Below are 12,882 nucleotides of genomic sequence, written 5' to 3'. Positions count from 1 at the left end.
CACGTGCACACTCACGAGCACAAGCAAACACATGTACCTCCCACACGTATGAATGTGCAAACTCATATGCGTGCACACCATATACATACATGTATACAAAGAAATTATCTTTGTTCTCCATAACGTTTTGGCATTATAGATAAGAAATTGTGGAGGAATTGACAGAGCAGCACAATGCTGTTCTTGTCCAGAGGTTAGTATGTGGGACTTGTAGACTATTGTAACCCGACAAGACACAGTGATGTGTAAGACCTGTGACCAGCCAGGACATACTGATGCTGTTCACAGCTCACCACAGTTATGTCATGACCTTCATGTCTGCTGTGTTGCAAGTGACAGTAAAATATGCACATGTGTAAAGACATAGGCCCCGCAACATACAACGTTCTCAATAAAAGTTAGAAACGTGAAAAAACAAACCAAACCAGAACAAAACCCTCTAGCCTATGTGTGCGCAATATCACATAAAGAATCATTTTTAACTCACGGTGGCTGTTCGCCCTCACAGCCTCTTTATCAGAAAAGAACTGTGTAGTTTAGCTTTTGATGACCATACTTTACGACTTAACTTGTAAACTCATGGGTGTGTGTGCCTGCACGTGTGGCTGCGTAGCCATGTGCATGTGCTGCTCTGAGAGGCCAAAAGAGGGCGCCAGACACCATGGAACTCGGACATTTGGAGGTTGTGAGCTGTCACGTGGGTTCTGGAAACCAAACCCAGCTCCTCTCTAGCCAGTGAGCCATCTCTCCAGCCCTCTGATTTCCCTTGGAGTGTTTGACGCCATGCCTTCTGTTGGCAGGCAGTAGAAGACAGAGAAAAATCATAGTCACAGTTTCCAAGATCAGAACCAATAGGCCAGGCCATTTTTCTTAGGTTGCAAAATACACAAGTTGTGGGGGCCGTAGAGAAGGCTCGGTGGTTAAGAGCACTGGCTGCTCTTGCAGAGGCTCAGGCTCAGAAACCCACATCCACATGGCAGCTCGCTACTGTCTGCTATCCTGGATTCTGGTCACCCAGTGTTCACTTCTGACCTCTGTGAGCACCATATACATAGAGCGCACAGACATACATGCAGGCAAGACACCTGTACACAGAAAGTAAGAACAAATCATTAGAAAGTCCTCAAGGCCTCTGAAGACTCTTGCCCAAGAGAGTCCATGGCTTAGCCGTTCCTTATTCAGGATTCATTAGTTTGCTTGTGTGTGTTTATTCGTCTCTCGAGAAGCCTCAGCTGGCTTGGAACATGCTGCCTAGAGTAAACTGACCTTGAATTTTTGTCTCTCCTGCCTCCATGTTCTGAGGGCTGAGATTCCAAGCATGCACCGTGTTACCAGGTTCTTGTCGTGGGCCAGAGACGTTCCTATTCATACCCGCCTTCTCTTTGTCTCTTACTTTCTAGTTCTCTTGGAGACATTAAAATAGCTGAGGTAAATGTCAAGGGTTTCTTTGTGAGGCTTGTTAACTCCTCCAATGAAAAGGAAGTAGAGATTGGAAACTACATCCTCCAGCAAAACGTGAACGGACAGGCAGTCTCCTTGTACCGATTCCCTCACAACATCACAATGCAGGCCAGTGGCACGGTGACCGTAAGTATGATCTGAAACCATCATAGTCTTAGAGGGACGTGAACATGGAATCACATCGGCCGGGAAGACTGTGCACAGGAAACACTGTGAGCTGGGAACACAGTGACTGAGAATACAGTGGTGTGTGACTGACTAGTGTGAGTTAGGGGTATCATGGTGACATAGAGTGACCTGTGAATGTCATGGGCTGGAAGTAATATAGACCCGGAATAGCAGGGGCTGATAATACCAGGGGCTGGGAATAGCAGGGGCTCGGAATACTAGAAACTGGGAATACCAGGCACCAGGAATACCAGGGGTGGAGAATACCAGGGCTTGGGAATACCATGTGTTGAAGATACACTGAATTGGAAGTACCCGGATTTAGGAATGCCAGGAGCCAAGTGACTTGGGAAAACTGTGAGCTAGGAATAGCAGGGTCTGAGTTATGATTACCATGAGCTAAAATACATTAAGTTGGGAGCACCATGAGCTAGGAACACTGTGAGCTGAGAACACTGTGAGCTGAGAACACTGAGAGTTGAGAACACTGTGAGCTGAGAACACTGTGAGCTGAGAACACTGTGAGCTGGGAACACTGTGAGCTGAGAACACTGTGAGCTGAGAACACTGTGAGCAAGGAACACTGTGAGCTGGGAACACTGTGAGCCAAGAACACTGTGAGCTGAGAACACTGTGAGCCAGGAACACTGTGAGCTGAGAACACTGTGAGCCAGGAACACTATGAGCCGGGAACACTGTGAGCCGAGAACACTGTGAGACGAGAACACTGTGAGCCGAGAACACTGTGAGCCGAGAACACTGTGAGCTGAGAACACTGTGAGCCGAGAACACTGTGAGCCGAGAACACTGTGAGCCGGGAACACTGTGAGCTGGGAACACAGTGAGCTGAGAACATTGTGAGCTGAGAACACTGTGAGCTGAGAACACTGTGAGCTGAGAACACTGTAAGCCGGGAACACTGTGAGCTGGGAACACAGTGAGCTGAGAACATTGTGAGGCGAGAACACTGTGAGCCGAGAACACTGTGAGCAAGGAACACTGTGAGCAAGGAACACTGTGAGCTGAGAACACTGTGAGCAAGGAACACTGTGAGCTGAGAACATTGTGAGCTGTGAACATTGTGAGCTGAGAACACTGTGAGCTGGGAACACTGTGAGCTGGGAACACTGTGAGCTGAGAACACTGTGAGCTGAGAACACTGTGAGCCGGGAACACTGTGAGCCGGGAACACTGTGAGCTGAGAACACTGTGAGCCGAGAACACTGTGAGCTGGGAACACTGTGAGCTGAGAACACTGTGAGCTGGGAACACTGTGAGCTGGGAACACTGTGAGCCGAGAACACTGTGAGCTGGGAACACTGTGAGCTGAGAACACTGTGAGCCGGGAACACTGTGAGCTGAGAACACTGTGAGCTGGGAACACTGTGAGCTGGTAACACTGTGAGCTGGGAACACTGTGAGCTGGGAACATTGTGAGCTGAGAACATTGTGAGCTGAGAACACTGTGAGCTGGGAACACTGTGAGCTGGGAACACTGTGAGCTGAGAACACTGTGAGCTGAGAACACTGTGAGCCGGGAACACTGTGAGCTGAGAACACTGTGAGCTGAGAGCACTGTGAGCCGGGAACACTGTGAGCTGGGAACACTGTGAGCTGAGAACACTGTGAGCCGGGAACACTGTGAGCTGAGAACACTGTGAGCCGAGAACACTGTGAGCTGGGAACACTGTGAGCTGAGAACACTGTGAGCCGAGAACACTGTGAGCTGGGAACACTGTGAGCTGAGAACACTGTGAGCTGGGAACACTGTGAGCTGAGAACACTGTGAGCTGTGAACATTGTGAGCTGGGAACACTGTGAGCCGGGAACACTGTGAGCTGAGAACACTGTGAGCTGAGAACACTGTGAGCCGAGAACACTGTGAGCTGGGAACACTGTGAGCTGAGAACACAGTGAGCTGGGAACATTGTGAGCTGGGAACACTGTGAGCTGAGAACATTGTGAGCTGAGAACACTGTGAGCTGGGAACACTGTGAGCTGGGAACACTGTGAGCTGAGAACATTGTGAGCTGTGAACATTGTGAGCTGGGAACACTGTGAGCTGAGAACACTGTGAGCTGAGAACATTGTGAGCTGAGAACACTGTGAGCCGAGAACACTGTGAGCCGGGAACACTGTGACCTGAGAACACTGTGAGCTGAGAACATTGTGAGCCGGGAACACTGTGACCTGAGAACACTGTGAGCTGAGAACATTGTGAGCCGGGAACACTGTGAGCCGGGAACACTGTGAGCTGGGAACACTGTGAGCCGGGAACACTGTGACCTGAGAACACTGTGAGCTGAGAACATTGTGAGCCGGGAACACTGTGAGCCGGGAACACTGTGAGCCGGGAACACTGTCAGCCGGAAACACTGTGAGCTGAGAACACTGTGAGCTGAGAACACTGTGAGCCGAGAACACTGTGAGCCAGGAACACTGTGAGCCGTGAACACTGTGAGCCGGGAACACTGTGAGCCGAGAACACTGTGAGCCGAGAACACTGTGAGCCGAGAACACTGTGAGCCGAGACCACTGTGAGCCGAGACCACTGTGAGCCGAGAACACTGAGCTGGGAACACTGTGAGCCGGGAACACTGTGAGCTGGGAACACTGTGAGCCGGGAACACTGTGAGCCGGGAACACTGTGAGCCGGCAACACTGTGAGCTGAGAACAGTGTCAGAGTTGGGTTCCCATAGGGACAGCTTCCTCTACTGTCAGCCTGCAGCTTGGCACAAGTGGCCTTGTGGACACTTGGTCTTTGTACTACATGTGATTTTGTGGTTTGTAGCTCTGTGGATGACTGACTGCCTGTACCTTGCTCTCCACATCTTTCTTCCATATAAACAATCTTATTCTGGCTTGTCCTCCAAAGTGAAGCCCTAAGTCCCAAAGGGATTGTTAAAAGACAAGCAAAGAGGTGGTCATCTCAGGGAGCAGGTTCTCAGCAGCCCCTACCTGTGTCCCTCTGAGCCACAGTGTCTGGTCCGTAGCAGTGGATCGTTGTAAGGGTACGTGTGTTCGTTTCACATGACACTGAGGTAAGACCTCCATGAGTTCACTTTTGCAAACAATAAAATCAAGCTACAAAAACAAGCAAGGCAACACAAAAACCCTCCAAGGTGCATCCTAACGTTTTGAATAAGCTTACGGCGTGCGGCTGCTCTGTATTTGTATCCAGCCTGGATCTAGTTGCAGGTGGTGGGCTGTGGGCTGGGTGGTTGTTTAAACTGTGTTCAGTCACCGTTTAGCAGTACATTATATTTTTAAAACAACCTAGAGGCGCAGAGGCCTTTATAGTCTCAGGTCCCCAGGCTGAGGCACATGAATTATGTGAGCCTAGGAGTTGTAGCCAAGCCCAGGCAAATGCGGGGAGAGCCTTCCTGTCTTTAATGACACTGAAAATTCTGTCTGCTCAGAAAGATTAAAAACAACAGCACTGTCACATGTGAACCTGTGTAGAACCCGGGTTGCATTTGTCAGCAACAAACTGCTTTCTCCAAGGTGTGGGCAGCAGCTTCAGAGGCAAAGCCACAGCAGCCAACGGACTTCGTTTGGGAGGAACAGAGCAGGTTCCGATCCAGTCCGGACTGCACGACCATCTTGTGCAAGCCCAGCGGTGAGGTGAGTGTCAGAGTTGTCAGCCCTTGATGTGGGAGCAGATGGCCACAGTTCCCTTCCACCCTTGGTCCTGCTCACATTCTGCACAGCACAGCTAGAGTCGCCCCCAAAGCCACCGTGTCTCAGGCAGACCAACACCACTCTTTCTCTGGTGTGTGCGTGCGCACGCGCGCATTCGGTAGTCATGGTGACTGTCAGCTGTCTCCTGTCTGTGCTCTCCCCAGTGTGCTCACTGCTGGCCAGCTGGAATGGTGGTGTCCTGAGCTCCTGAAGGCAGCAGAAGATTAGGAGCCAGGGGTGGGTTTTAGTTTTGATCCTGCCTGGAAGTGTGGTATAAGGAAGGTACTGTATATGGCTGTCTCTGCTCAGCTGCTCATCCCAACAGTGTTTCCTGAGATGCTTGTCTATGCACAAGGAATGTAACACAAAGACTCGATCTCTGCGCCCAGGGGGTGTAAAAGCTAATGGAATGGCTTATACTCCTAATTTGAAAGGACTATCTTTTATACAGAATAAAATCAGCTAATTAGAAATAGTTTTCTGGAATCCTCTCCCCAAGCCTGACACTTGTGCTTTTCTTGGTAGAATACTAGCACAAGTGTATTCCTAAGGACACACCAGTAGGATTTAACCACATCCCTCTTTATGACAACCAAACACTATTTGGTTTTGAAAACCATTCTTTAGATTTTTCTTAAATTCCTGTCTTTGATTCTTATCCCTAAACAAATTTGCAAGGACATAGAACCATTAACACACACACATACCTGTAATATGTTGACCAGACTATGAATGTCTTTCTTATTTCATTATACAACTATATTGGGTAACTGCCTGTTGAACAGGCTAGAGTGAGTTTTTTTAAAGATTTTATTTTCAGTGTGTGTGTGTGTGTGTGTGTGTGTGTGTGTGTGTTGTGTGGTATGTACTTTATTATGGGACATATGTTCATGAGTGTCACAGCATGGGGCTATGTGTGTGCAGTGTGGGTATGTTATGGCATTGGTTATATGTGTCAGTGTGTGGAGTGAGTGTGTGGATGTGTGCACTGTGGGGTATATGTGTACATGCAGTGTGTGGAAGTGTGTGTGGTGTGTGGTGTGTGTATGTGAATGTGTACAGTACAGAATTGTGTGTGAATATGCGCATGCAGTGTGTATGTGTATTTGAGAGAATGTGTGTGCATAGTGTGTGTATGTGTGTGCATGTGTGTATGAATGCATGCAGTGTAGCATGTATGTGTGAATGTGTGCAGTGTAGTATTGTGTGTGAGCATGTGTGTGAATGCTTGCAGTATTTGTGTATATGTGTGTGAATGTGTACTGTGTAGCATGTGTGTATGTGTGTGTGTATGTGTGAGTGTGTGTGTGTATGTGTGTGAGTGTGTGTGTATGTGTGTGTATATGTGTGTGTGAGTGTGTGTGAGTGTGTGTATGTGTGTATATGTGTGTGTATGAGTGTGTGTGAGTGTGTGTATGTGTGTGAGTGTGTGTATGTGTGTGAGTGTGTGTGTATGTGTGTGAGTGTGTGGGTGAGTGTGTGTATGTGTGAGTGTGTGTGCATATGTGTGAGTGTGTGTGGGGGGTGAGTGTGTGTGAGTGTGTGTATGTGTGTGTGAGTGTGTGTGTATGAGTGTGTGTGTATGAGTGTGTGTGAGTGTGTGTATGTGTGTGAGTGTGTGTGTGAGTGTGTGTGTGAGTGTGTGTATGTGTGTGAGTGTGTGTATGTGTGTGAGTGTGTGTGTGTGAGAGTGTGTGTATGTGTGTGAGTGTGTGTATGTGTGGGTGAGTGTGTGAGTGTGTGGGTGAGTGTGTGTATATGTGTGAGTGTGTGTGTATATGTGTGAGTGTGTGTGGGTGAGTGTGTGTATGTGTGAGTGTGTGTGTGAGTGTGTGTGTGAGTGTGTGTGAGTGTGTGTGTGTGAGTGTGTATACGCTCTCAGAGTAAAGAAGGGAGTATCAGACTCTCTAGAGTTAGATTTGCAGACTGTTGTGAGCCTCTCATGTGGGTGCTGGGCACTGAAGCTGAGCCGTCTTACCTGTCACGTTGTCTCTCCTGCCCTTTACTGGGTTTGGGATGCATCTTTACTCAGCCACCCATGTCTTTATGATTTAAACTGAATTTTATAGTGCTTGTGTTTAAAACTGGCTACAAAAATAAGGACATGCAATTCAAGTGAATTACAGCTCCTGAGACATTATCAGCAAAACCCAGATTAAGACTGAGGGCTGGAATGTGAGATGTCTGACCTTCCCTGCCCCAGCAGGGGGCGCTGTTTGGAGAGGGATTTTGTTTTGTTTTGTTTTGTTTTTGAGCCTTTGGAAGGTCGATCCTCTCTGGAAGAAATAGGAAACTGTAGATGGTTCCTTTTGTGCCTTCTATACCTTGTTCTGATGAGGAGCTCGGCCAAATCCCTGTCACCGGGGAGCCACTCTGTCATTGCCCACCACAATGGCGTGAAATCTCATGAAATTATGAACCAAAATCAGTGGCTACTTAGTAGTATTAATGTCCACCATTTGACTGTCCCTTCAAGCCTCACACCCTGCAGGTTAGTCTTGGCCCTGCAGAGACTCCTTTCCTCCCTTTGCACAGTGCATTATTAGGCACTCATCTGGGGTGGTTCTCTCAGCCTGACCCAAGCTAGAGTCACCTGGGAAGTGGGGACTTCAATAGAGAAAACTTGGCCACAAGACTGGCAAGGCTCTGGGGTCATTTCCTTGATAACGATTGGTGTGGGAGAGCCCAGCCGCCTGCAGATGTGCTGAGACAGGGCAGGTAAACCTGGGTTAAATAAGAAAGCAGGCTGTCAGGAGCCAGAGGGCGCACACAGTGGGCAGAGTCCCTCCACAGCCTCTGCCTCAAGCTTTTGCCTTTAGTTCCTGCCCTGACTTCCTGTCACGGTGGACTGTGACCAGAGCCTGTAAGCAAAGTAAACCTGTCCTCCCCAGCATGCTCCTGGTTATGTTACGGTGTTTATCAGCAGAGACCTAAGACAGCACTCCTGTGACAAAAACCACTGACCTTAGAAACCTAAGCTAGGAAGGACTTATTTTGGCTACAGTTTCAGAGGATCAAGCCCAAAAGTTGCTTGTCCCCTCGCACTTGGGAAAAGGTAATCTTAGCAGACGCTCGCAGTACTTCCGGGAAACAGCTTGAGATGAGGCAGCCCACAGACTGGCACTAGTGAGCTCAGCTAGGAAGCACTGGGCCTTCTCCACAACGAATAACACCCTTAAATGAGGACCAGTGCTCAAAGCACAGGATGACACTTCAGACTCAAAGCACCCTGTCTACTGTAGACTAGCCTCTCTTCAGACCGCACCTCAAACTTCATGCCTCACCCTTGGGTTACTTCCCGTTGGGAAAACCCAACTGAGATAAAGCAGAAAGGTTCTTCAACTAGAAAACACACCCTTAATAAGAAGGTCAGGGAGAGCCCATATCCACCTGAGACCCTAATAAGAACACACAGTCCTTTAAAACAAGATCACCCCCACTCTCGCCTCAGTGGAGCTAATCCTCCATCTGTAATGGCAAGAAAGGTTTTCCTGGAAAAACTCCATTCCTACCCATTTGCTGAATAAAGCAGACAGGTTTTGCCAGGACCCAGGGGCTGCTCTCCAGCTGCCCCACAGACCAGCCAAGGACAATGTTCACCTCCTTGTGGAGAAGTCACAGAGCAATCCCTCTCCTGACTGTCACAGCCACACGGAACCAGCAAAGGTCTCTCTCTGGTTCTCAGTCATGCTTGCTTTGTGAGAGAGCACGGGCAGATAACGTTACAGATTCCCTTCCAAGACAAACCGAAACCACACCTCAGGCCACACTTCAAACCACCTCGTCCCTAAACTTGACAATGGCTGACGGCCAATACAGCCACAGATGCCATAGAGTGCAGTGAGGTGGGTGTGAGTTTCTCCTACCAGCAGCTTTGTAAGCAGCCATCGTTCTGTTTGCTCCCTGAAAATACGGGTCTCTGGGTTTTCAAAGCCGGGCAGGATGCTGCCTGCCAGTCACCTTGGAGTCCTAGCATTCGAGGGCGCAGCTCACCCTCACCCAGTGTCTGGGAGTTTGTCAGGACCTTGTTTTGCATTTAAGATCCAGATCTTTCCTGCACACTGGGAGCTCATGGAAGGGCTGGTTAGAGAAATCACAACAGATTAGACATGTGACCCAGAGTCTCTCTCTACGTTGGTTTATACCCAAAGAAGAACCATAGCATAAACATGTCGAGAGAGGGCGGCACATGGACTAAAAGCACTCAAATGGCACTGTGTCTGAGATTTTCAAAAGCAAATTACACTGCCTATAAATATATAATTATATATCTATATTAATATATGTGTTGATCCTATAATTAGTGTTGGGAGCTTTAAAACACAATAAAACTTATTTTAAAGATATATTCTAAGCAAGCTGGAAAAGCTCATTCCTTTAACCCCAGCCTTCTGGAAGCTGAAGCAGGAGGATCACCACGACTTCTAGAATGACATAGCAAGCTCCAGACCAACCTGGGCTGCAGAGTGAGAGCCCGTCTCAAACAAACACGTGAGACCCAAAACAAATAGCACGGCAGCAGGCTGCGGCCGCAAACACACACACACGGCCAACAGTACTCGGGATTGAGAACCCTCTTCATTCCCATTAGGCCATCGCCTGGTACACCCCCATCCACTGGAAGCAAGCCTGGGAGAAGCTGGAGACTGACATTGAGTTTGAAAGATGCTCAGTGGTGATCCCATCGCTGAAAAGCCACATATTTGGACGGACAACATCATCTGTGTCTTCCATAAATAAGGAAAAACAAGAACCCACACAGAAAACGCCCCCCCAAGTCTGCTCTGTTCTCTTGAGGTACAGTGTGTCTTTGCTTTGCTTATGCATCGAGTCCTTCTCCCAAGAGCAGTTGAATATGTGGGAAAGGACTGGGGGGTGGGGGTGGGAGGGGGGGTTAGACCGTCCATCAGTCAATCAGCCATGGCTAATTAGCCATTACTCTTCAAGTAAATACTTGGGACACAATAAATGCTAAGCCTCCAAGGTCTAGAAAAGACATATACTGCTTGTTTATTTAAATGATTTTTATAATTTTTATGTACATGGGATGGGTATTCGGTCTGCACTTAGGTCTGTGCACCATGTGCATACAGTACCCACTGAGGCCAGAAGGGGACATCTGGGAGCTGGTTAGGGGTGGTTAAAAGCCACCACGCAGGGGCTGGAAACTGAAGCCAGGTCTTCTGGAAGAGCAGCCAGTGCTGGTAATGATGAACCAACTCCCCGGCCCACTTTTGGTTTTGTTTTTTGTTTTTTGGGTTTTTTGTTGTTGTTGTTGTTGTTTTTTGGAGCTGGGGACCGAACCCAGGGCCTTGTGCTTGCTAGGCAAGTGCTCTACCACTGAGCCAAATCCCCAACCCACAAAGGATTTGGTCCTGCCTTTTTTTTTTCCTTTTTTTTCTTTTCTTTTTCTTTCTTTCTTTTTTTTTTTTTTTTTTTTTTTTTTCTGGAGCTGGGGACTGAACCCTGGGCCTTGCGCTTGCTAGGCAAGTGCTCTACCGCTGAGCTAAATCCTCAACCCGTTGGTTTTTTTTTAAATAGGGTTTCTCTTTCATTGCTACTGCATAAATTTCCTTTAAGGTTCAAGTTTGTCTTTCTCGCTCTCTTGTTACAGAGAAAAGGAAATCCTGCTAACTGTTTTACCCAATAAGAGTCCTTGGTGCCGCAGCCCCGACACCCCTCCACATCCCTACAGCTCTCTGATTGAATGGCATGACTCAGACTTTCCTGGAAGCAGTTTGGGTACACAGCCCAAGCCTCAGTCAACCAAGCCCAAACCAGACCCAGGTAAGCCAAAAGCACGCCTATTGGGGGAGGGGAGAGGAGGGGGAGAGGGTGCTGTGTGCTCGGTGTTAAAAACTATTCAGACCTACATGCCAGACTGTGTCAGCCTTTGCCTCTGTGACAAATTCCGGAGAGAAACAGTTCAAAGAAATATATTTACTTTGGTTCACGGAGGGCTGGATAGACCCATGTGGTTTACCCGAATGTTACCACTACAAGGGGATGGTGGAGAAAATCTGTTCACCTCCTGGTGACCAGGAAGCAGTGTCAGGGGAAGACACAGCGACAGTCTCCATCCTCTGTCCATCCCCCACCTCCCCGCCCCACACATCCTCTGAGTCCATTCAGATCTGAGCGCCTCCCAATCTGCTCACTGCCTCAGTTCTCACCTCTAAGCACTGTCTGTGTTGGGGACTCAGCTTCAATAATGAAGCCCTGGGGGACCCTTCCTGGAAACTGTAATAAAGTCTCTTAGAACACGTGGCCATCCACAGGGTAACTAACATCCGTATAAACCTTTGTTATTGAACCAGTCTGTCAAAGGAACCTCGAGGCCAGCATGGGGTTTGTGTGGGGTGTATGTATTTATTTTTGAAAAACTGTCTAACCCTATTTCCCAAGATGGGCTGAAATTCACTGTGTATCCTAGACTGTCTATGAACTAACCCATGACAATTCTCCTGCCTCAGCCTCCTGTTATAGTTGTTGAGGGCTGGTGGAAAACACTCCCTGCATTTTAAAAAATGATCCTACATGTTATTTGGTGGCAAAAAACAAAAACAAAAACCCACCACTCCCCAGCACACCCCAGCAGTGACCCCACGTTATTACTGTCATACAGGCAGGCGTCCTGTACTAAACGGAACTGTCAGAGTGGGTGTTTGGGGGGTTGTTTTGATTTGATTTGTGTTGCGTGTAGTTTTTGCTACCCCCACTTTAAGCTCCGGGCCCCGCCCAGAGAATATTGGACCCGTGGATGAAAAACACGGATGCACGTGTAGCTCGATTTCAACCTGCCTTATTGGCTCAATTGCTGGGCTCTTCCAAGCCTTCCTCGGCTATCTCGAGTCCTTCTTTCCACTCCTAGCTCAACATCCTAAGCTCTGCCCTCTGCTTATGTTTCTAATCTCCCGCCTGCTACCCCAGGCCCTGTCTGGGAAGCAGCAATGGCCACTTCCCTTTTCCTCCCCTGCATCTCTTTCCCCTGCGGGCGGGGACCTGGAAGTCCCGCCTCTTTCCCTCTGCCCAGTAATTGGCCCTTGGCATCTTTATTGATAGATCAAGAACCAATTGGGAACAGGAACTTAGCATCAGTACCACCCCAAACGAATTTGATTCTGCGTTAAGGCCTCCTAGATGTCCCAGCTCTTGAGCCTCAGCCTTGGCCTCCTGAGTGCTGCGATTATATGCATGCACCACTGTGCCTGGCTGAGGTGGCATTATTAACCCAGACTCTGGCTATATCTTCTTCACATCTTAATGAGCCTGCTGTAATTGCTGCAAAATTGTGTCTGTCTGACTTCTTCTGGGAGAGAGTACTTAAGGCTCATGAGATGTCCCGAGATTCTTGAGAAAAACTGACTCTGAAGAATGCTGGACCAGGAAGGGGCCAGACCCCAGCACTGAAACGCACTGTTCCACACAGCGCTGTAATCTGGGGAGGCCACAGATTCCTGTTTGGCAGAAGGACGGACTTAAAAATATTCTCAAGATACAGAACACAGACAACATGAATTAGCCATGCTTCCACTCACAGCCCTGATACTCCCCCAAACACCCTGTCTGGG

The 12,882-nt window shown here is 48.5% G+C and overlaps 1 protein-coding gene across 25 annotated transcripts in view; it reads left to right on the top strand.

Moving 5' to 3' along the window:
• Window positions 1-12,882, top strand: part of Lmntd1 (lamin tail domain containing 1) — a 233,736-nt gene that overhangs the window by 206,129 nt on the left and 14,725 nt on the right. For all 25 annotated transcript variants that reach the window (XM_087658986.1, XM_087658971.1, XM_087658970.1 and 22 more), the window contains 4 exon segments: window positions 1,401-1,587; window positions 5,135-5,254; window positions 9,903-10,108; window positions 10,926-11,098. In XM_087658986.1, the coding sequence (XP_087515112.1) occupies window positions 1,401-1,587; window positions 5,135-5,254; window positions 9,903-10,108; window positions 10,926-11,098 (686 nt within the window).

The sequence above is a fragment of the Rattus norvegicus genome, chromosome 4 (genome assembly GCF_021556685.1).
Source record: "Rattus norvegicus strain SHRSP/BbbUtx chromosome 4, alternate assembly SHRSP_T2T, whole genome shotgun sequence".
Lineage (NCBI taxonomy): Eukaryota > Metazoa > Chordata > Mammalia > Rodentia > Muridae > Rattus > Rattus norvegicus.
Note: the sequence above shows the minus strand (reverse complement) of the source record. Positions and strands in the feature narration are given on the sequence as shown.